Source organism: Schistocerca piceifrons, chromosome 6 (genome assembly GCF_021461385.2).
Source record: "Schistocerca piceifrons isolate TAMUIC-IGC-003096 chromosome 6, iqSchPice1.1, whole genome shotgun sequence".
In the NCBI taxonomy this organism is placed as follows: Eukaryota; Metazoa; Arthropoda; class Insecta; order Orthoptera; family Acrididae; genus Schistocerca; species Schistocerca piceifrons.
Window position 1 is genome coordinate 16,427,669 of NC_060143.1, and position 24,835 is coordinate 16,452,503.

Consider the following 24,835-nt stretch of genomic DNA (forward strand, 5'->3'; position numbering starts at 1 on the left):
AATATTGTATCTAATTAATGCCTCCTTCCATCTTCGGATGTCTCTCTGAAGAATAGTCATTCACTTGCTGAAGCCTGTGCTGGATGACATGGGATTTTCTATCTTTAGTGATTGTGATGTCTGTATGATTTTAAAATTTAGCTTTCTTTCCTTAATTTAAATACACTCCTGGAAATTGAAATAAGAACACCGTGAATTCATTGTCCCAGGAAGGGGAAACTTTACTGACACATTCCTGGGGTCAGATACATCACATGATCACACTGACAGAACCACAGGCACATAGACACAGGCAACAGAGCATGCACAATGTCGGCACTAGTACAGTGTATATCCACCTTTCGCAGCAATGCAGGCTGCTATTCTCCCATGGAGACGATCGTAGAGATGCTGGATGTAGTCCTGTGGAACGGCTTGCCATGCCATTTCCACCTGGCGCCTCAGTTGGACCAGCGTTCGTGCTGGACGTGCAGACCGCGTGAGACGACGCTTCATCCAGTCCCAAACATGCTCAATGGGGGACAGATCCGGAGACCTTGCTGGCCAGGGTAGTTGACTTACACCTTCTAGAGCACGTTGGGTGGCACGGGATACATGCGGACGTGCATTGTCCTGTTGGAACAGCAAGTTCCCTTGCCGGTCTAGGAATGGTAGAACGATGGGTTCGATGACGGTGTGGATGTACCGTGCACTATTCAGTGTCCCCTCGACGATCACCAGTGGTGTACGGCCAGTGTAGGAGATCGCTCCCCACACCATGATGCCGGGTGTTGGCCCTGTGTGCCTCGGTCGTATGCAGTCCTGATTGTGGCGCTCACCTGCACGGTGCCAAACACGCATACGACCATCATTGGCACCAAGGCAGAAGCGACTCTCATCGCTGAAGACGACACGTCTCCATTCGTCCCTCCATTCACGCCTGTCGCGACACCACTGGAGGCGGGCTGCACGATGTTGGGGCATGAGCGGGAGACGGCCTAACAGTGTGCAGGACCATAGCCCAGCTTCATGGAGACGGTTGCGAATGGTCCTCGCCGATGGAATGTCAGATCCCTTAATCGGGCAGGTAGGTTAGAAAGTTTAAAAAGGGAAATGGATAGGTTAAAGTTAGATATAGTGGGAATTAGTGAAGTTTGGTGGCTGGAGGAACAAGACTTTTGGTCAGCTGAATACAGGGTTATAAATACAAAATCAAATAGGGGTAATGCAGGAGTCAGTTTAATAATGAATAACAAAATAGGAGTGCAGGTAAGCTACTACAAACAGCGTACTGAACGCATTATTGTGTCCAAGATAGACACGAAGACCACACCTACTACAGTAGCACAAGTTTATATGCCAACTAGCTCTGCAGATGACAAAGAAATTTAAGAAATGTATGATGAAATAAAAGAAATTATTCAGGTAGTGAAGGGAGACGAAAATTTAATAGTCATGGGTGACTGGAATTCGACAGTAGAAAAGGAAGAGAAGGAAACGTAGTAAGTGAATATGGATTGGGGCTAAGAAATGAAAGAGGAAGCCGCCTGGTTGAATTTTGCACAGAGCATAACTTAATCATAGCTAACACTTGGTTCAAGAATCATGAAAGAAGGTTGTATACATGGTAGAACCCTGGAGATACTGACAGGTTTCCGATAGATTATATAATGGTAAGACAGAGATTTAGGAACCAGGTTTAAAATTGTGAGAAATTTCCGGGGGCAGATGTGGACTCTGACCACAATCTATTGGTTATGAACTGTAGATTAAAACTAAAGAAACAGCAAAAAGGTGGGAATTTAACGAGATGGGACCTGGATAAACTGGAAGAACCAGAGGTTGTACAGAGTTTCAGGGAGAGCATAAGGGAACAATTGACAAGAACGGGGGAAAGAAATATAGTAGAAGAAGAATGAGTAGCTTTGAGAGATGAAATAGTGAAGGCAGCAGAGGATCAAGTAGGTAAAATGACGAGGGCTGGTAGAAATCCCGGGGTAACAGAAGAAACATTGAATTTAATTGATGAAAGGAGAAAATATAAAAATGCAAAAAATGAATCAGGCAAAAAGGAATACAAACGTCTCAAAAATGAGATCGACAGGAAGTGCAAAATGGCTAAGCAGGGATGGGTAGAGGACAAATGTAAGGATGTAGAGGCTTATCTCACTAGGGGTAAGATAGATACTGCCTACAGGAAAATTAGAGAGACCTTTGGAGAAAAGAGAACCACTAGTCTGAATATCAAGAGCTCAAATGGAAACCCAGTTCTAAGCAAAGAAGGGAAACCAGAAAGATGGAACGAGTATGTAGAGGGTCTATACAGGGGCGATGTTCTTGAGGACAGTATTATGGAAATGGAAGAGTATGTAGTTGTAGATGAAGATGAAGATGAAATGGGAGATATGATACTGCTTGAAGAGTTTGACAGAGCACTGAATGACCTAAGTTGAAACAAGGCCCCGGGAGTAGACAACATTCCATTAGAACTAGTGACAGCCTTGGGAGAGCCAGTCCTAACAAAACTCTACCATATGCTGAGCAAGATGTACGAGACAGGCGAAATTCCCTCAGACTTCAAGAAGAATATAATAATTGCAATCCCAAAGAAAGCAGGTGTTGACAGATGTGAAAATTACCGAACTATCAGTTTAATAAGCCACGGATGCAAAATACTAACACAAATTCTTTACAGACGAATGGAAAAACTGGGAGAAGCCGATCTCATGGAAGATCAGATTGGATTCCGTAGAAATGTTGGAACACGTGGGGCAATACTGACCCTACGACTTATCTTAGAAGAAAGATTAAGGAAAGGCAAACCTATGTTTCTAGCGTTTGTAGACTTAGAGAAAGCTTTTGACAATGTTGACTGGAATACTCTCTTTCAAATTATGAAGATGGCGTGGGTAAAATACAGGGAGCGAAAGGCTATTTACAATTTGTACAGAAACCAGATGGCAGTTATAAGAGTCGAGGGGCACGAAAGGGAAGCAGTGGTTGGGAGAGGAGTTAGACAGGTTTGTAGCCTCTCCCCGATGCTATTCAATCTGTGTATTGAGCAAGCACTAAAGGAAAAAAAAGAAAAGTTTTGGAATAGGTATTAAAATCCACAGAGAAGAAATAAAAACTTTGAGGTTCGCCAGTGACATTGTAATTCTGTCAGAGACAGCAAAGGACTTGGAAGAGCAGTTGAACGGAATGGACAGTGTCTTGAAATGAGGATATAAGATGCACATCGACAAAAGCAAAATGAGGATAATGGAATGTAGTCGAATTAAGTCGGGTGATGCTGAGGGAATTAGATTAGGAAATGAGACACTTAAAGTAGTAAAGGAGTTTTGCTATTTGGGAAGCAAAATAACTGATGATGGTCGAAGTAGAGAGGATATAAAATGTAGACTGGCAATGGCAACGAAAGTGTTTCTGAAGAAGAGAAATTTGTTAACATCGAGTATAGATGTAAGTGTCGGGAAGTCATTTCTGAAAGTGTTTGTATGGAGCGTAGCCATGTATGGAAGTGAAACATGGACGATAACTAGGTTGGACAAGAAGAGAATAGAAGCTTTCGAAATGTGGTGCTACAGAAGAATGCTGAAGATTAGATGGATAGATCATATATCTAATGAGGAGGTATTGAATAGGATTGGGGAGAAGAGAAGTTTGTGGCAAAACTTGACTAGAAGAAGGAATCAGTTGGTAGGACATGTTCTGAGGCATCAAGGGATCACCAATTTAGTAGTGGAGGGCAGCGTGGAGGGTAAAAATCGTAGAGGGAGACCAAGAGATGAATACACAAAGCAGATTCAGAAGGATGTAGGCTGCAGTAGGTACTGCAGTAGGCACAGGATAGAGTAGCGTGGAGAGCTGCATCAAACCAGTCTCAGGACTGAAGACCACAAGAACAAACAATGAGAAAATCCTTTAAGAAACAGCAGTATGCTGTATGAGTGTGCTCCCTGCCGCCGTTGGATAAGCAGCTGAGCAGCAAGTCGTATACTCCTAGCTCACTCATTTGTTACATAGTTTAATTCTTAATTTCTTTGCGTGTTTTTGGTTCTTGCATTGTTTAATTCATAAATTTCGGGCGTATTATAGTATTTGAGAGTGTAGCATCGTGTTTTAGTACCTGAATAGTGTAATTTCGCTTAGTCTCCTTCCGCCGCCGAGCAGTGTCAGCAGTGCGCAAGTGGCAGCATTACTGCATTTACTAGGCAATCTTGTATTTTAATAACCGTTTAAATTTTGTCGATTTGTTTGCGCTCTCTGTAGATTAGTTCAGACGTTCTTAGCAAAACAGTTTTTAGCATGGATAGGGACTGCAACTGCTGTGTTCGGATGCAGGCTGAGTTGGCATCCCTTCGCTCCCAGCTTCAGGCAGTGTTGGCTTCGGTCACACAGCTTGAGGCTGTTGCCAATGGGCATCACTGTGGGGGTCGGGATGGGGGTTTGTCGGGGACGGCCAGCTCGTCCCACGCATCCCCTGATCGGACTACGACTGTGGTTGCCCGGGATACTGCCCGCATTGAGGCTGATCCCTCACCTGTGGTAGAGTGGGAGGTCGTTTCAAGGTGTGGCAGGGGGCGAAAGACATTCCGGAGGGCTGAACGGAAAGCCTCTCCAGTTTGTCTGACGAACCGGTTTCAGGCTCTGTCTCAGGCTGATACTGATCTTCGGCCTGACATGGCTGCTTGTCCTGTTCCAGAGGTTGCCCCTCAGTCTGCAAGATCCGGGCAGTCGCAGAGGGTGGGCTTACTGGTAGTTGGGAGCTCCAACGTCAGGCGCGTAATGGGGCCCCTTAGGGAAATGGCAGCAAGAGAGGGGAAGAAAACCAATGTGCACTCCGTGTGCATACCGGGGGGAGTCATTCCAGATGTGGAAAGGGTCCTTCCGGATGCCATGAAGGGTACAGGGTGCACCCATCTGCAGGTGGTCGCTCATGTCGGCACCAATGATGTGTGTCGCTATGGATCGGAGGAAATCCTCTCTGGCTTCCGGCGGCTATCTGATTTGGTGAAGACTGCCAGTCTCGCTAGCGGGATGAAAGCAGAGCTCACCATCTGCAGCATCGTCGACAGGACTGACTGCGGACCTTTGGTACAGAGCCGAGTGGAGGGTCTGAATCAGAGGCTGAGACGGTTCTGCGACCGTGTGGGCTGCAGATTCCTCGACTTGCGCCATAGGGTGGTGGGGTTTCGGGTTCCGCTGGATAGGTCAGGAGTCCACTACACGCAACAAGCGGCTACACGGGTAGCAGGGGTTGTGTGGCGTGGGCTGGGCGGTTTTTTAGGTTAGATGGCCTTGGGCAAGTACAGAAAGGGCAACAGCCTCAACGGGTGCGGGGCAAAGTCAGGACATGCGGGGACCAAGCAGCAATCGGTATTGTAATTGTCAACTGTCGAAGCTGCGTTGGTAAAGTACCGGAACTTCAAGCGCTGATAGAAAGCACCGAAGCTGAAATCGTTATAGGTACAGAAAGCTGGCTTAAGCCAGAGATAAATTCTGCCGAAATTTTTACAAAGGTACAGACGGTGTTTAGAAAGGATAGATTGCATGCAACCGGTGGTGGAGTGTTCATCGCTGTTAGTAGTAGTTTATCCTGTAGTGAAGTAGAAGTGGATAGTTCCTGTGAATTATTGTGGGTGGAGGTTACACTAAACAACCGAACTAGGATAATAATTGGCTCCTTTTACCGACCTCCCGACTCAGCAGCATTAGTGGCAGAACAACTGAGAGAAAATTTGGAATACATTTCACATAAATTTTCTCAGCATGTTATAGTCTTAGGTGGAGATTTCAATTTACCAGATATAGACTGGGACACTCAGATGTTTAGGACGGGTGGTAGGGACAGAGCATCGAGTGACATTATACTGAGTGCACTATCCGAAAATTACCTCGAGCAATTAAACAGAGAACCGACTCGTGGAGATAACATATTGGACCTACTGGTAACAAACAGACCCGAACTTTTCGAATCTGTATGTACAGAACAGGGAATCAGTGATCATAAGGCCGTTGCAGCATCCCTGAATATGGAAGTTAATAGGAATATAAAAAAAGGGAGGAAGGTTTATCTGTTTAGCAAGAGTAATAGAAGGCAGATTTCAGACTACCTAACAGATCAAAACGAAAATTTCTGTTCCGACACTGACAATGTTGAGTGTTTATGGAAAAAGTTCAAGGCAATCGTAAAATGCGTTTTAGACAGGTACGTGCCGAGTAAAACTGTGAGGGACGGGAAAAACCCACCGTGGTACAACAACAAAGTTAGGAAACTACTGCGAAAGCAAAGAGAGCTCCACTCCAAGTTTAAACGCAGCCAAAACCTCTCAGACAAACAGAAGCTAAACGATGTCAAAGTTAGCGTAAGGAGGGCTATGCGTGAAGCGTTCATTGAATTCGAAAGTAAAATTCTATGTACCGACTTGGCAGAAAATCCTAGGAAGTTCTGGTCTTACGTTAAATCAGTAAGTGGCTCGAAACAGCATATCCAGACACTACGGGATGATGATGGCATTGAAACAGAGGATGACACGCGTAAAGCTGAAATACTAAACACCTTTTTCCAAAGCTGTTTCACAGAGGAAGACCGCACTGCAGTTCCTTCTCTAAATCCTCGCACAAACGAAAAAATGGCTGACATCGAAATAAGTGTCCAAGGAATAGAAAAGCAACTGGAATCACTCAATAGAGGAAAGTCCACTGGACCTGACGGGATACCAATTCGGTTCTACACAGAGTACGCAAAAGAACTTGCCCCCCTTCTAACAGCCGTGTACCGCAAGTCTCTAGAGGAACGGAGGGTTCCAAATGATTGGAAAAGAGCACAGATAGTCCCAGTCTTCAAGAAGGGTCGTCGAGCAGATGCGCAAAACTATAGACCTATATCTCTTACGTCGATCTCTTGTAGAATTTTAGAACATGTTTTTTGCTCGCGTATCATGTCATTTCTGGAAACCCAGAATCTACTATGTAGGAATCAACATGGATTCCGGAAACAGCGATCGTGTGAGACCCAACTCGCCTTATTTGTTCATGAGACCCAGAAAATATTAGATACAGGCTCCCAGGTAGATGCTATTTTTCTTGACTTCCGGAAGGCGTTCGATACAGTTCTGCACTGTCGCCTGATAAACAAAGTAAGAGCCTACGGAATATCAGACCAGCTGTGTGGCTGGATTGAAGAGTTTTTAGCAAACAGAACACAGCGTGTTGTTATCAATGGAGAGACATCTACAGACGTTAAAGTAACCTCTGGCGTGCCACAGGGGAGTGTTATGGGACCATTGCTTTTCACAATATATATAAATGACTTAGTAGATAGTGTCGGAAGTTCCATGCGGCTTTTCGCGGATGATGCTGTAGTATACAGAGAAATTGCTGCATTAGAAAATTGTAGCGAAATACAGGAAGATCTGCAGCGGATAGGCACTTGGTGCAGGGAGTGGCAACTGACCCTTAACATAGACAAATGTAATGTATTGCGAATACATAGAAAGAAGGATCCTTTATTGTGTGATTATATGATAGCGGAACAAACACTGGTAGCAGTTACTTCTGTAAAATATCTGGGAGTATGCGTACGGAACGATTTGAAGTGGAATGATCATATAAAACTAATTGTTGGTAAGGCGGGTACCAGGTTGAGATTCATTGGGAGAGTGCTTAGAAAATGTAGTCCATCAACAAAGGAGGTGGCTTACAAAACACTCGTTCGACCTATACTTGAGTATTGCTCATCAGTGTGGGATCCGTACCAGGTCGGGTTGACGGAGAAGATAGAGAAGATCCAAAGAAGAGCGCCGCGTTTCGTCACTGGGTTATTTGGTAACCGTGATAGCGTTACGGAGATGTTTAATAAACTCAAGTGGCAGACTCTGCAAGAGAGGCGCTCTGCATCGCGGTGTAGCTTGCTCGCCAGGTTTCGAGAGGGTGCGTTTCTGGATGAGGTATCGAATATATTGCTTCCCCCTACTTATACTTCCCGAGGAGATCACGAATGTAAAATTAGAGAGATTAGAGCGCGCACGGAGGCTTTCAGACAGTCGTTCTTCCCGCGAACCATACGCGACTGGAACAGGAAAGGGAGGTAATGACAGTGGCACGTAAAGTGCCCTCCGCCACACACCGTTGGGTGGCTTGCGGAGTATCAATGTAGATGTAGATGTAGAGTATGTGGATGGCATGTAACAGGGAAAAATAACTGAAACAGATGGGCAAGTGTGAATACATAACCACACTTTCATGCTTACTGGATGAATAAAATGCTGATGGAAAGGGATAGTTTTCCTTGTGGTCAGTAGTCACACGCAGTGAATGATCTCCCTGTTTTCTGTATTACAGTATGAAAAGTGAAAATGAGAGGTCTATGCATTGGTGTGACACTGCCACACACAATGCCATAAAATGAATTTGTTCACAGGAGCACAAAACACAGGTCTCAGTTCTCATGTCTGCCCTATATCAATAGTAAAAGTGCCCTTTATCTCATAATATTCAGTTATTTCCTTTATCTAATATTGTTAAGGCTCATTTTTGCGTGATAAGTACCTTATTGATTTTTGTTGCTGCGAGCCACAAAGTATTCAACAGAAAGTAAAATGCGGACACAATAGTCTAGATTTTTCCTTGTGGCTCAGTAATTTGAGAGATATTTCTAAATTTGAAGAGGACCAGCTCTTGAGTTTTAATTGGTTCATTAACACTCGTTTAGTTTTTAATTATTAGCACAGCAAATAGTTTTACTCATGGTGGTTAATTTAGTGTGTGTGACTGTTAAACTTTCTAAATATTAAATTATTAGGAACTTGCATGAAATTTCACCATTAACAGAAAGTTACAAACATTGTTGCTACTCAAAGCATTTTGTAGTCCTAACAGGTTTGCCGTAACATAATTTCCCAGGAATGTCTTTAAAAATGCTTTATCATCCATCTCCAAGGACTGACTTTCATTTCTGCACCTTGCCTTGGCCTCAGTTTCCAAAATGCGATAAAACAATTTTTTGAAAATTGAAATGTTGATTAATACTGCATTGGTTCAAAGCGATAGTCGTTTACTTCCAATAAAGCTTATTTCTTACTTCAAAAATTAGTAAAATAACCCTCATCTCCTTTGATTTATATATTGGTAAAAGCTGCAAGTAGTCTTGATCCCAGACTTATGACTCAGATCCCAATTACTTCCAATAACTGACCGGATAAACTTCTTTTAATACCTGTGGAAGAGAACTGACTTTGTGATTCCTTAGCTGATATAATAACTTGCAAGCTGCATAATCTTATAACTTGACCATGGGCTGATGCCCTGGGAATCTATAATTGTATAGGCAAATGACGTTATCATTGTTGTGATAACTTCTGGGTTAAAAATTATTTGTGCTGCATGTTTGCAGTTAAGTAAATCAGGACTTTTCGTTAATGCTGAGTGAGTGCATGTTTGAGAATGTGAAATAAGAATCAGTTGTCATGTATCATCAAGTCTATGATGCTATCATGCTACAGATAATGTAGCACGACAAAATCTCATCTAACAACTGTTAGAAATGTATGCTCTTACCAAATTCAAGATATGGAGCAGTGTCTTCAAAATAGTCTGCAGCAACACACGAGGTATGGAAAAAGAGAAGGCTACTAGTCTACAACTACATCTACATCGATACTCCACAAGCCACTGAACAGTGCATGGAGGAGGGTACTCAGTACCACTGCTAGTCATTTCCTCTCCTGGGCCCCTCGCAAATAGAGTGAGGGAAAAACCTGCTGTGTTCTCTTATTTAAGAGGTCTTTGTGCCACCCTCATATCTGAGAACCTATGCCATATGCTTGTACTTTCATTAGCAGCCTGCAGTAGGGCACCGTGAAAATGCTTTCTGGAAATCTAGAAATACGAAATCTGCCTGTTGCCCTTCACCCGTAGTTTGCAGTGTATCATGCCCTTCACCCGTAGTTTGCAGTGTATCATGTGCGAGGTGGGCAAGCTGAGTGTTACATGAGCAATACTTTCTAAAACCAAGCTGATTGGTGGACATAAGCTTCTTGGTCTCAAGAAAGTTTATTATATTCAAACTGAGCAGTGTTCAAGGATTCTGCAGCATGGAGAAGTTAGTGATATTGGTCTCTAATTTTGCAGGTGTGTTCTTTTACCCTCCAGACATACTGGAGTCACCTGTGCTTTTCTCCAATCACTTGGGACTTTGTGCTGGATGAGAGATTCAAGATAAATGCAAGTTAGGTAAAGAGCCAATGCCATAGATTACTCTTTGTAAAATCGAACTGGGATTCCATCCGGACCTGGTGATTTACTTACTTTCAAACCTTTCAGTTGTTTCTCTGCGCCAGGAATGCTTATTTTTACGTTGTCTGTACAGGAGTCTGTCCAATTGTCAAATGACAGCATGTTTGTAGGATTGTCCTATGTGAAAGATTTCTTGAATATGAAATTTAAACCTTTGGCTTTCATTTTGTTATCTTAAACAGTCACATCAGATTGGTCAACAAGGGACTGGATGGAAGCCTCTGACCCACTTAGCGATTTTACTCGAGACAAGAGTTTTCTCTTGTTCTCTACCAGGTCTTTTGCTAAGGTGAGATGGTTATAGTAGGCTTCATGCATAGATCTTTTCACAGATGCACAAATCTCTACTAACCTTCGCTTGTCATCATTTGTGTGTTGCATTTTGAACCGAGAGTGCAGCAGCCTCTGCTTTCTCAGCAACTGCCGAATTTCATTATTAAATCACAGTGGGTCTTTCTAATCCTTTTTTCACTTACTAGGCGCATCTATCCAGACCATGATTTACAATCTGCTTAAACTTTTCACATAATTCCTCTACACCATTTTACTGGAACTAAGTCATGCCGATTCACTGTTTAAGTGTGATACTAATAACTGCTTATCTGCTGTATGTAGAAGAAGCACTCTCCTAGCCTTCTTGACTGATTTATAAACTTTTGTAATCACAGTTGATATAACGACATCATGATTGCTAAATCCCGTTTCTATACTAACATTGTTGATAAGGTCCAGCCTTTTTGTAGCTACAAGGTCTAAGATATTTCCACTGCATTTGGGCAGCCAAGCTACCTGCTCAAGATGGCGAAAACATGTTTGAAAGTATTTCGCATGGCTGTCTGTATGTACCCTCCGTAATGAATCCATAGACATTGCAGTCTATACCTGGTAGGTTAAAGTCGTCTCCAACTAATACTGCATGATCTGGGTAGTTAAACACTGTTGCCTGCAGACTTCCTTTGATTGACTGTAGAACTGTCAAAGTAGAATCGGGTGTCCGGTAAAAACATCTAACAATTCACTTAGTTCCACCTACACCTGTTGTACACAACCAGGTATCTTCATTGTCATACTCAACTTCTACCGCTGTAGAGACAATGTTTTTGTCAACTGCAATGAACACTCCCCTTCCTATAGCCTCTAATCTGTCTTTCCAATACACGTTCCACAACTCACTAAATATTTCAGAGTTTTCTAATTCAGGTTTAAGCCAGCTCTCGGTCCCAAGAATAATTAGAGTGCAAGGACTTTCCTGGAGGGCAGTAAATTTGGGAACTTTATTACAAATACTCTGACAGTTTACTGATAAAATTATGACAGTCGAAGTGTCTATATTCTGAACGCCGCTTGACTTCTCTTGTCACATATCGCCTGGCAAGTTTTCATCAGAGCACCTCAAACTACTGCCTGGCCTTAAAAAATCCTCGTGTGCACTCCACTCCCCGAGAAGGTACTTCCTTTGTGTAGTGCACCCCTGACCTATCAAGGGGAGTCCTACAAACCCCACACAATAAAGTAACAAACCCCACAAAATAAAGCAGATCTAGAAATCTGCAGCCAAGACCATCCCAGAGTTGAAGAAGCCATTGGTTGAGACCCTCCACTTAGCTTCAAACCTAAGGCCCCCATCAATTCTGGGAACAATGCTGCAAATTGCAAGCTCTGCTTGCACCCCATGCACGAGGCCAGTAGCCCTTAATCTCCACATCATGGATGAGGCTGCTGTTAGACATACCAAGTGCACAATGGCTTTCTATCCAGCCCTGAAGGCTATCTGCCTAAAGGACTCCATAACTCTCCTAACTTTGGAGCTCACAGTAACCAGTAGACCCCTCCCCCTGTGTTTGAGGTATTAACAACATTTGTATGGATTTCTAAATGAACTGACTATAATCATTTAACACACTGTCATCAGACCATTAAATAAAGAGAGCTACTGTAATTCAGCCAAACATTAACACAATAATGACTGACCTTTGACAAGAAATACTAAAGACAACCGTAGATGTATTATAAAATACCTTTTCAGAAGAATTGATACAGTAATCTAATTTCACATGTAGTGTTGTCTAATATATTTTACCCTTTCCTGTGCCCAGTTAGCTGCAGATCTTAGTCACCAAAGATTTATTTTCTACTGCTTCAAATCTCCTATTTCTTCCTGGATTGCTTCTGCCTTTTTGGGGAATTTGTTAAAACTCTGGTAAGTTTCACATTTAACTCTTCCACTTATAGACAATTTCAGTACAGAAATGGGGATTAGTGATCATGATGTCATTATAGCAACTGTGATTATGAAAGTTAATAAATCAGTAAAGAAGGCTAGGAGAGTGTCTGCTAAATACACAGCAGATAAGCAGTTACCAACATCTCATTTAGACAGTGATTTGGCATCATTTAGTTCCAGTAAGATGGATGTACCTGTAGAGGAATTATGAGCAAAGTTCACACAGATTGTAAATCATGGTCTTCAGAGTTATGTGCCTAGTAAGTGGATCAAGGATGGAAAAGACCCACCATGTTTTAATAACGAAGTTTGGCAGATGCTGAGGAAGAAGACACTGTTGCACTCTTGGTTCAAAAGGGAACGCATAAATGATGATAAGTGAAACTTAGTAGAGATTTGTGCATCTGTGAAAAGATCTATGCGCGAAGTGTACAGTAACTACCAAAGTAAGGTATCCACCACAGGCAGTCAAGAAAAGAATGCTCAGGTATGCAAAGAGCTCTAAGTTTATTTTAGTCAAGATAACACAATGTTCCTTTGTTAAAGACAGTTGAAAACAGTCACAAGCAAAATAAATGTTCTTGTTTTAACACAGACAGTGCTTGAGGCAGAAGGCACATCACTGGTGAATAAACAAAGAGTTTTAAACTGAAGTCTTTGCATGCTAGGTGCCAAAACGAAGTCTTGAAGGTGCCAGTCTGTCAGAGTTCATAACAATAAATTTACTAAGTTTGGTGAAGCCAATTATAAGGATGAACCCAGAATTATTACAAATCTGCGGATCACTCACCACCTAGGTTCCATATCTTCTTCCTGAAAGGTCACATTGTAGGTTGCGGGATGAGAAGACTGGCATGGGCAGCAATGATGGCATAGCGATGGTTCTGGAGTGAGCTCTTGAAGGATGAAATGTGACTGCATTCGGCACCTAGCCCCAGTGCTCAGGTACTGAGTACCAGCTGAAGTACAGCCCCAGGCCTGGTCTACAGCTTGTTCTACTTCCTGCCATGTGGGCAAAAGAAGGTCCATGGCGCCAGTGTACTCTGACAGCACTTTGTCTTCTGTCTGGTGGCCATGTGGAGTGTGGCAGCCTTCTTGGGTCATCTGCTAAGAAGCCGACTGCTCAAGTAACTTGGACGTACTATACGTTGCTGACAGAGTAGGTGTAAGCCCACGATAGAGCAAATCTTCCACACCCCACCCGCACCCCTTGGCTTCCTGGCTGGGGAGGAAAGACTGTAGTCCCATGCACTGTCCTTGGGTTGCATCGGTTGCCCAACAACTGTGGATGTAACTGGGGAGGTGAGGTACACCTTCATGGGCATCAGAGCTGGCTGTGCTGGTGGTCAGATAACTCCTCTGAAGGAGCCATTGTTGGGTGCAGTTGACTAGTGCAGGCATTGTTCGGAAGAGGAGGCTGAGAAGGTCCAACCCCTGGAACAAAAGAGGAAGGTAAACTCATGTGCTCAAAAAGTGGAATGTGGTGAGACCACAACTAGTTAATATGTTTATGGCAAACGGTACTGTCTGGAAGCTTTACTTTCACTGCAGTGTGGTCCAGAAGTCGGGAAATGTTAGCTGGGTGCCATTGTTGACAGTCTTCAGAAAATACAAAGGTCCACACTGGATTGAGGATGGAAAACCTGTGGCGGATGGACTTCAAAGTGTATGAGGGGGCTGTAATTGGAAGAAGTGTAGAGAGTTGTGAGCTGTGAGGACGGCCATGAAGTCTTTTGCCCTGGGTTGACCCATCCTGAAGTGTGGAGTAGTAAGATGTTGGATGTGTTGGTCATTCGAGAAACTTGAGGAAAACCATAACCCACATCTATGACTTCCACCAGGAGTGTCTCAAGAATAGCCGAGCAAAGGCCAGGTGTAGTAGCCTGGGCCAAGATATTGGCAAGGAAAGAAGAAACGTGGCGGAGCAGCTTTCTTGCTGTGGCAGGTAGAGCAGACCTCAACCATGCAGGTGATAGCAGCATACATTCATCTCCAAGACACATGCTGGTGGGCTAAATGCTGTGTGAGGACCAGTGTTTTGACGTGTAGTAAGGAATAGGTATGTTGTTGGAGAGCAGTCATGATGATGACCTTGATGTGGCCGTCGTCCCCCTGGATCAAGAGCACCCTGTTGAGTGTGGAAATCTCTTGATAGTGATTCCAGTACACCTGGACCTGCGGATGTGGAAGGCACTGATGGTCTTGGAGTCAATTGTATAATGCCAGGTGAAGAATCTCATGGAGCACTGGGTGCTTGGCTGTGAGATGTGTGACGAGCTTGGTGTTGAATGGCAGGCTGGCCACTGCATCTTTGGCATCTCATCCAGATGGAGGCAGACCTCTGGATCAGCAAGGATGGACACTTTCTAAGAGACAAACATGAGAGGAGATCAGCATTAGCATGATGAGATGAAGGATGGAATTGAATGTCGTTGTTGGCACTAGACAGAAACAGGGTCCAACACCAAAGGCAGCACACTGTCAGTGTTGGAAGAGCAGCATACTCCTTTAAAAGGTGGAATAAGGGCCTGTGGTCAGTTAAAAGGATGAAGTGATGGCCATATACACAGTGGTGAAAATTATTGAGGCCAAATATACTGGCCAGAGCTTCCTTCTCAATTTTGCTGTAATTGCATTGGACTGCAGCAGGGTCTTTGACACAGACACTATGGGACATTTAACACCATTGATGATACAGGATAAGATGTCCCCCACCTCGGAGTCAGGGGCATCTGCTGCCAAGTGGAGAGGTTTGGCGGGGTCATAGACTGTCAAACAGGTAGGCTGGAGGAGGGTCCGTTTCAAAGTGTGAAGTGCCATCCAATGGATATTTTTGCAGCAGAGGGTTCAGCTATGGCTGCAGCATGTAGAATAAATTTACGATAACACTTGAGTTGCCCAAACACTGATCTCAGCTGGCTGGTGTGTGTGTGTGTGTGTGTGTGTGTGTGTCTGGAGGGGGGGGGGGGGAGGGGGGAGGTTAGTAGGAAGGTGTTACATAGTCTCCAGCCTCCATATACTGTGGGTTAGAGTGAATGCCTGAGGAACTGAAAAGGTGGCCTAAACATTCAAACTGGGGAGTGATACAACAACTCTTACCTTGAGAAATGCTGCACAGAAGTTGTTGGCCAGACCCCGGGTGTCATTGCAGGCCACCAAAATGTCATCCAAGTAATTTGCCATGCCCGGGACCTGACGTGTAAGGCGCTTCAGGTACGACTGAAAAATTGCCAGTGCTCTGGCGATGCTGAAAAGAAGCCATGATAATTGGAAGAGACTGAACAGGTTGTTGATAACCAAAAAATAAGGGGCTCTGCATCTTGCAAAGGAGATACAAATCCCTTACATTGATGCTGGAAAACATCTTGCCACTGGAGTGGCAGGCAAGGACCTCCTCCACCCTAGAAAGAGGATAAGCAGTGGTAACTGACAAGTCATTGATGGTGGACTTGAAATTGCTGCAGATTCACAGTGCCCGATTAGGCTTTTCAGCGATGACTATGGTGGAGGCCGACTGGCTTTTGAGTACCAGAGATAGAATGCCTTCATCATGGAGCCGCTGGAGCTCCTGTTGAAGCTTGTCACATGCAGTGAATGGACATTCGTGAATTTATGTCATTTTGGTATTGCTGGTGGTAGGAGGGCAACATGCATCTCAAAATCGTTGAACCCTGGGGCGTGGTCATAGAAGACTGAACTAAAGTTTGATAAAGCTTCGAGGGGGTGTTAACCCCCAAAGAACTGACAGTGCAGTTGGGATCATGAATGTCAAGGCCCAGTGCATGAAATAGATCAATGTCTAAGAAGTTGATAGCACATGGTACGTCCATGACCATGATCTTGGCCCAAAAAGGAGGTCCATTTGTGTTGTACCTGGGCCACAAAGTATCTGCTAACCTTGACGAGGTCATTGCACTAGCTGTGTAGAGAGGTTGAAAAACAGTGTCTTCATTTTGACAGCTGCCATCTCTCCTCCACCAAAAAATCAATCCCATACAGCTTGGCTGCCTGGGCAGGGCATATCTGTAGAGACAGGAACTCCCTTTCACCATGTCTCACCAAAGCCTTCACAGACAGGCACTACCTCAGGACCTTGTCCACAAACAGAATTCCTGTCTAATTTTCCCGCTTACCCTCAACCCTCTCACCACCCTTGAAGAATTAGCTACAAAAGAGCATCCTCCTCACCATGCAATGCCATCTTGGACTGGAACAACTCAACCACATCCTTCATCATGGCTTTGATTATCTAACATCATGTCGTCAAATGCGGAACATCCTACCCAAGATCTTTTCCAGCCCTCCTAAAGTGGTGTTCCATTGTCCACTAAATCTCCAAACATCCTAGTCCGTACCTATGCCATTCCCAATCCCAACCACTTTCCACAGAGAACATATCCCTGTGGAAGACCGATGAGCAAGATCTGCCCAATCCACCCACCCAGCCTTTCCTATTCCAGGCCTTTCACAGGCTCATGTTACCCCATCAAAGGCCGGGTGACCTGTGAAAGCAGCCACATCGTGTACCAAATCTCCTGCAACTACTGCAGCTTTTTGTATTAGTATGACTACCAACCAGTTGTCTAACAGGACAAACGGCCATTGACAAACTGTGGCCAAGAGCAAAGTAGATCACCCTGTGCCACAACATGCAGCAGAACATAACATTGCTTCTCAACCTAGACCATCTGGATCCTCCCCTCCACTACTACCAGCTTTTCTGAACTTCACAGTCGCAAGTTAGGCTTATAACACATTCTCTGCTCCTGGATTTCATCCCAGCCTCAACCCATGGTAACCTCTCCCTTTTCATGGTACCCACCCTCAGTGTGTGCTACCCTCTGTCATCACACCTTTCCCCTTCCCTGCTCCTCTCCATTTTCATTCCCTGTTTTTTTTTCCCCACACACCCCACCTCCTGCCACATAGTCCATGTATGCCCTGCTAGATAGTGCCATTCTTTCCCCCTGCCCATACACTGCTATGTCTCCCTCTTCACTCCAGATTGCTAGTCATGTGACAATCACATGCCAGTTGGAACTGCCAGTGGTACCAGTCATGTGTGCATGAGGAATGGCTGCTTGTGTGAATTTGTGTGTAATTTGTAACATCAGTCTAGGAATCTGTCCTTTTCCTAATATTATTAATATGCATATACCATTTGTAGACAAAATTGTCAGATTCTTATTCATTCTGTATTTCACTGAATTTTATTATTCACAATGTAACTTAGTCTGATGATGCAAGGGTATATTTAGTTCATAAGACAACATTTTATTTAAACAAATATTCGTCATATCTGTAAAGTGTGTACATCAAAGTTCAATGCTGCTAGAGATTGTATGTTTTGAGATTGACATACACTCCTGGAAATTGAAATAAGAACACCGTGAATTCATTGTCCCAGGAAGGGGAAACTTTATTGACACATTCCTGGGGTCAGATACATCACATGATCACACTGACAGAACCACAGGCACATAGACACAGGCAACAGAGCATGCACAATGTCGGCACTAGTACAGTGTATATCCACCTTTCGCAGCAATGCAGGCTGCTATTCTCCCATGGAGACGATCGTAGAGATGCTGGATGTAGTCCTGTGGAACGGCTTGCCATGCCATTTCCACCTGGCGCCTCAGTTGGACCAGCGTTCGTGCTGGACGTGCAGACGGCGTGAGACGACGCTTCATCCAGTCCCAAACATGCTCAATGGGGGACAGATCCGGAGATCTTGCTGGCCAGGGTAGTTGACTTACACCTTCTAGAGCACGTTGGGTGGCACGGGATACATGCGGACGTGCATTGTCCTGTTGGAACAGCAAGTTTCCTTGCCGGTCTAGGAATGGTAGAACGATGGGTTCGATGATGGTTTGGATGTACCGTGCACTATTCAGTGTCCCCTCGACGATCACCAGTGGTGTACGGCCAGTGTAGGAGATCGCTCCCCACACCATGATGCCGGGTGTTGGCCCTGTGTGCCTCGGTCGTATGCAGTCCTGATTGTGGCGCTCACCTGCACGGCGCCAAACACGCATACGACCATCATTGGCACCAAGGCAGAAGCGACTCTCATCGCTGAAGACGACACGTCTCCATTCGTCCCTCCATTCACGCCTGTCGCGACACCACTGGAGGCGGGCTGCACGATGTTGGGGCGTGAGCGGAAGACGGCCTAACGGTGTGCGGGACCGTAGCCCAGCTTCATGGAGACGGTTGCGAATGGTTCTCGCCGATACCCCAGGAGCAACAGTGTCCCTAATTTGCTGGGAAGTGGCGGTGCGGTCCCCTACGGCACTGCGTAGGATCCTATGGTCTTGGCGTGCATCCGTGCGTCGCTGCGGTCCGGTCCCAGGTCGACGGGCACGTGCACCTTCCGCCGACCACTGGCGACAACATCGATGTACTGTGGAGACCTCACGCCCCACGTGTTGAGCAATTCGGCGGTACGTCCACCCGGCCTCCCGCATGCCCACTATACGCCCTCGCTCAAAGTCCGTCAACTGCACATACGGTTCACGTCCACACTGTCGCGGCATGCTACCAGTGTTAAAGACTGCGATGGAGCTCCGTATGCCACGGCAAACTGGCTGACACTGACGGCGGCGGTGCACAAATGCTGCGCAGCTAGCGCCATTCGACGGCCAACACCGCGGTTCCTGGTGTTTCCACTGTGCCGTGCGTGTGATCATTGCTTGTACAGCCCTCTCGCAGTGTCCGGAGCAAGTATGGTGGGTCTGACACACCGGTGTCAATGTGTTCTATTTTCCATTTCCAGGAGTGTAGCTTACTTAAAAGCCTTCATTTTCCATTTCAAACAAATGTTTCGCTTTCCCTGCAAACTTGTGTTTCAAAATTTTCATGTTCCAGAATGTTCTAATCTTAAAATGCAATTCTTTCCAAAATCCAATGTTATGTTTTAGTAGCCCTGGTATTTCTTTTTCTGTAAATGTGAACGTTTACTGAAATATGTGTTAGTTTATTAATTATCCCAATTAGAAAATACAGCTTTGTAGAAAATTCTCGGTGACCCTCTCGAAATCCCTGTGCACCTTAAAGCTTCTCTTTCATAACCTATTAGTTTCTTGTTTTCTAATAATACAGCTTTTGTTTGGACCAATTTACGTCATTGCCTATTATATCATTAAGTTTTTCTATCTTTCATGTTAATATCCTAAATGTAATTGTCCCATATTTTACTATTTTGTGGTTTCTGCAATACATGTGTCATCTCACACAGTCATAGTCAGTAATGGACAAGTGTTCAGTTGGCACAATTACTACGTCAGCCAGTCAGTCAGTGTTCAATAGTATAAATGTATAAACGTGTCAGTTCTGAATATGTAAACAGTAATCAACAAGTTCACAATCTACATTGATGGGAAAAAAAATCACAAATTGATTTAGAGTAATTAAATTTCAGAATACATTTGTCTAGGTAACATATTTAAGCAATTAACATTGCGAGATCACAGGTTAATGTATGCCTGAGGTAAGCCAATGCGAATGTGAAATTCTGATACATTAATAACAGGTGTAATTGCCAGAATGTTGAGTTTGCGTGATGAAGTTCCATGCCTATTGCGCTTTGTCGGGCAGTACCTGGACAATTAATGCTGTTTGCGGATGACATCGGAGTTGCTGTCTGATGATGTCCCATATGTGTTCGATTGGAGACAGCCCTGGTGATCAAACAGGCCAAGGTGACATGTTGATACACTGTAGAGCATGTTGGGTTACAGCAGTGGTATGTGGGAAAAGTGTTACCCTATTGGAAAACACCTCCTGGAATACTGTTCATGAATGGTAGCACAACAGGTCGAATCACCAGATTGACGTACAAATTTGCAGTCAGGTTGCATGGGGTATCCATAAGAATGCTCATTCTGTCATACGAAATCACACCCCAGACCGTAACTCCAGGTGTAGGTCCAATGTGTCTAGCATGCAGACAGGTTGGTTGTAGGCACTCAACTGGCCTCCTCCTAACCAAATCATGATCATCACAGGCAACAAGGTGAATCATCTTACATCAGAAAATGCAACAGACCTCCAGAGGTCTCTCACTTGGCACCAATAAAATTGCAAATGGCCTTGGTTTGGGGGTCAATGGAACGCATGCTACAAGGCGTCTGGCTCGGAGCTGTCCTTGAAGTAACCAGTTTTAATGGTTCAATGCACAATGGTAGTGCCACTTGGCTGTCTAGACTCCAGTATTCTTGCGACCGTACATTCGCCACACCACTGCTGTCAGCAGTCATGTAAAGTGGCTACATTCCTGCTAAGTCTTTCCGAAATATCGCAGAAGGAACATTAGCTTCTCGTAGCCTTATTACACGACCTCGTTCAAACTCAATGAGGTGTTTATAATGGTGTCTTTGTTGCCTTTTTAAAGGCATTCTTGTCTAACATCAGCTCACCATGTCCAGTTTCAAAGGTAACTAATGCTCATGACTGTTACAGTGTGTATTTAAAGGAAACCTGATTTGCATCCTTATAGTGGCACTGCTAGTACCACTCTTGTGTGACTGGTGAGAAATATGAATAGTCGTCATCTTTCAGATGTAGAAACATGCTTACCAACTTCTGTTTATGTTGCACAACTTCTCCTTGGTGCTGTGATTTCTTTTCCTGTCAGTGTATGTTCATTATCTAGTTTACATCAGTCATGAATTTGTTTTCAATGAAATTTCTATTAACTGGTGTAGCTTACCGATCTGTGTTAAGACAGTGATCCTCATACATTCTAAAAAGCTGATGATGGAAACTGAACTTAGTGCTAATAAATATGAAGAGACTGAAAAGAAAGTACTGCAGTGTTGTGTACGTTATTTAATAGCTCTTGTCACATCCAAAAGCCATAAGATGAAATTATAGAAGAAACAGATTGGTAAACACTTCAAACTGTGATAAGGGACAATTTTGTTACTTTTTCTGGGTAGCTATAATGTTTCACAAAATGCTGGGTTCTGAGTGACCACTATGTTTATAGTGTACTTTTGTACTTCTCTCATTTCTCTATCTTTTGATGACTGTGTGTGTGTGTGTGTGTGTGTGTGTGTGTGTGTGTGTGTTTGCTGCTTTTGTTTAAAATATTTTCAAACCACATAAAGTATGTTTCTTTTTAAAGAATATTTAAAAGTAATTTATTATGGTCATATCATTCTATTTTCATGCCAGCAAATCAACTCAAGATGTTTTAAAGATTGTTTTCGATATACTGGAGGAAGCAACACAGCGCACTGACTTCTGTGCTGTGAGGCTGTTTTACACTGCAAGAAATGTTTTTGAATTGTATCGAGCTGTTGTTCCAACATATCATGCAAAGTTCTTGGAAACAATTCCTCAACAAGTTGGTAAGCATCTTTCTCATTTTTTGTTATTGTTTACGATGTCAGTAGATGTACAGTAAATAAAAGTGCACTCCCTTTTTTAACAACAAAAACGAAAAAAAACTTGTACAATCTGCAAGTAACTTCTTGTAATTAACCAATATCCATTTTCAGCTTCATTGCTGTACACATTTTATCTAATGCAGCATTGTTTTTTACTCAAGCCTGACACATTCTCCTGTCATATATTCTAATGTACTCTGCACTTCCAGGAAATCTGTTTTTACGTGCGCTTTCACTTCTGTAAACTGATTTTTTTGTGGCAGCTGGTGTCTATTAATGATCAAATAGCTCTTTGAATGATATATTAAAGTCGAATCATGCTTCCCCAAACTTGTGGACCTACACGCTTCTGTATTTACCCCTTTTGTTTCCCAAGTGATTTCTTTATCACTCATGCCTGATTTACATTATAGGATAATCATCAAAACCAGTTGTGAGTGACAATTAATCAATTCAAACAACTGGCACTTTTTTACTATCAAAAATGTTGACAGCAGCAGAGCTGTAGTGCTGGTAGATGTACAGTCATCAGGACAAGTGTGTGAAGAGTGGTAATGGTGGGGGTCACAGACAGGCTGTCAGTGCTCTGTGGGGGAAAAGCTGAGTGCTGGAGGGGAAGAGCCATTCTAAACCGAAACCTACTCTCATATTTTTTGTAAATATAATGTGGTGTCCCTCCATGCCCACACTTGCTTGATGACCATCAAAAAATGATACTCTCTCACCCCTGCTTTGCTTAGAATCTTAAAAGAATTCTGCTGAAAATGTGACAAAAGCAGCAATTTATTTTCACCAGACTTGTTAACTGTTTGTACCTTTCAGAGAAGTGTCATGAGTCGCAAATTTTGAATAAAACCTACATTTCTCTTGTTGCAGCATTAAAATTTGCTTCTTTTGTCAAAACACAGGGAGTTTACACAATGTCACCCCATCTACTTATTGTGTAGATACAGATTGAGAGATTATTCTGAGACAGTGATTTATTAAGTGAGGAACTGAGAACAAATAAGGTTGATAGCTTCTGCAAAAGCATGTCTGTGGTACAAAAGTAAATGTTTAATATCTTCACTTACATTGTTCCCAAACCTATAGCATTTCTTGTTTCACCAGATATTGATGCCTCTTACAAGTTACATTCTCTCATTGAAAAAAGTCAGTAGTCGGTGGAGTAACAGAATATATGGCAAACTACTCTCCTCTTTGCATGCCGTCATTTGCCAAAATCTTGTTTTGGTGTCCCAAACCATTTTAGATATGAGGAAAGTTGTGGACATTTCATCCTCGCTTTATCACTAGCACCCACAGTCACAAATGAGTGTTCTACATGAGATAATTTTCTTGAGATTGGTGACAGATAGAGACCTCCATGCAAATTTAAAGAAAAATTCAACATGTTACCTAAATTTCACGTGCAGCATCATATTATGTAATATGCACCAAACGCAAAGTCATAGCGACCTCTGTTTTTCATTGCAAGTTTGCTCCAGTTTTGCACAGTGTCTTACTTAAATGCAAATATCACACTATCTATCACCATTAACAAAATAATGAGCACACCATCATGAAGCTGACATATAAAGCAAAACTGAAATTTTGTAAAAAGTAGTTTCTGTAAAATTGTTTCAGAAATATTGCAGGGTGTGCACCTCGATTCTGGGTCAGTGCAGTGCATCCTTAACTGTATGAAAGTGGGCAAACAATGTCAGCCTCTTCCTCCTAACAAATGAAGAGCCCAAGCAGCACTTTGGACAAAAACTGTTCACTGTGCATCAACCACCGTATCCTGCATGGACTCTACTTACTGCAACGGGTGAATTGTGCAAGAACACTCAGTAGTTGTTGTTGTTGTTCTTGTTATTATCTGTAGTTGAGTCTTTGGCAATGGCTGCAATGTGTCAGCTACTAAATGACACAGTACTTACATCAATAATGGAAGGAGTAAAACTAACAGCTCACAGCATGACTCAGGCATGGGTAGGCATATAAACAAGACTGACGACTCGTAGAAACTAAAATAGTATTTGACTGCATATTTCTTTATTTAGTTCAGTTATTTGTTTTGATCATTAAGATCATCATCAGACTGATCTAAAAGAGAGAGTACGTGCATGTTCATGCTTTAAGAGCATTTTGATGAGTTACAACAGTAAAAGTAGTACAGTTGATTCACATGACTGGAGAAGCATCCCACAAATAACATACCTCTCTCGTTAAACTTACTAAAGAAGTGAATAAAACTTTAAGACACAATTGGCATCATCATAAGATATGAAAACATGATAGTACTGTGATGAACACTCATGGCCCATGATGTAGAATCACCACTGACACACTGCTTTCAGCTGTAACACAAACAGCTGAGAGGGGTTGGACACTAAGTGTCTTTTACTGTAAGCACAATTTACAATGATGTATTACAGAGTCAGAGATAAGATGTATAAGATCCTACATATGCCAAAATAGGATGAGTTAGACATGTAATTAAAATAGAGGGGGGGGGGGGGGGGGGGAATAAAATTAGGGCCACTGTTAGATATTCAAAATAATCTTCAAAGTGATAATGTCACCCCTCATCAAGACAGACAGTGTTACTTCATGTGTGTGTGTGTGTGTGTGTGTGTGTGTGTGTGTGTGTGTGTTGGGGGACAGGGTACATATTAATGGAGAAAATTCATGCAAAAGCTAGCAACATTCGGTTCTACTAATGGCATTCCATTACCATAGAGCACTTAAATCTGTATTTACATGATATTACAATTTCCCCCCTTCATGTTATCATTTCTAGTGCTGCCATAATGTGCTAAGGTGAATGATAGCTATGGATATTTGGAGGTGAAGTAATTTAGGTAGCCAGGATCCAGACTAACACAATCTTTTGGGTAGTGGCTACTTTACAATTGTAAACAAAATTTTTCTCTCAGTCCTGGTAAAGCACCTA

At 43.3% G+C, this 24,835-nt stretch overlaps 1 protein-coding gene across 2 annotated transcripts in view; it reads left to right on the top strand.

Annotated features, from left to right (window-relative positions):
- The window catches only part of LOC124802950 (centromere/kinetochore protein zw10 homolog), a 209,946-nt gene that overhangs the window by 90,557 nt on the left and 94,554 nt on the right, over nt 1-24,835 (top strand). For both annotated transcript variants that reach the window (XM_047264039.1, XM_047264040.1), the window contains exon 6: nt 21,683-21,858. In XM_047264039.1, the coding sequence (XP_047119995.1) occupies nt 21,683-21,858 (176 nt within the window). The remainder of the gene's footprint in view (nt 1-21,682; nt 21,859-24,835) is intronic.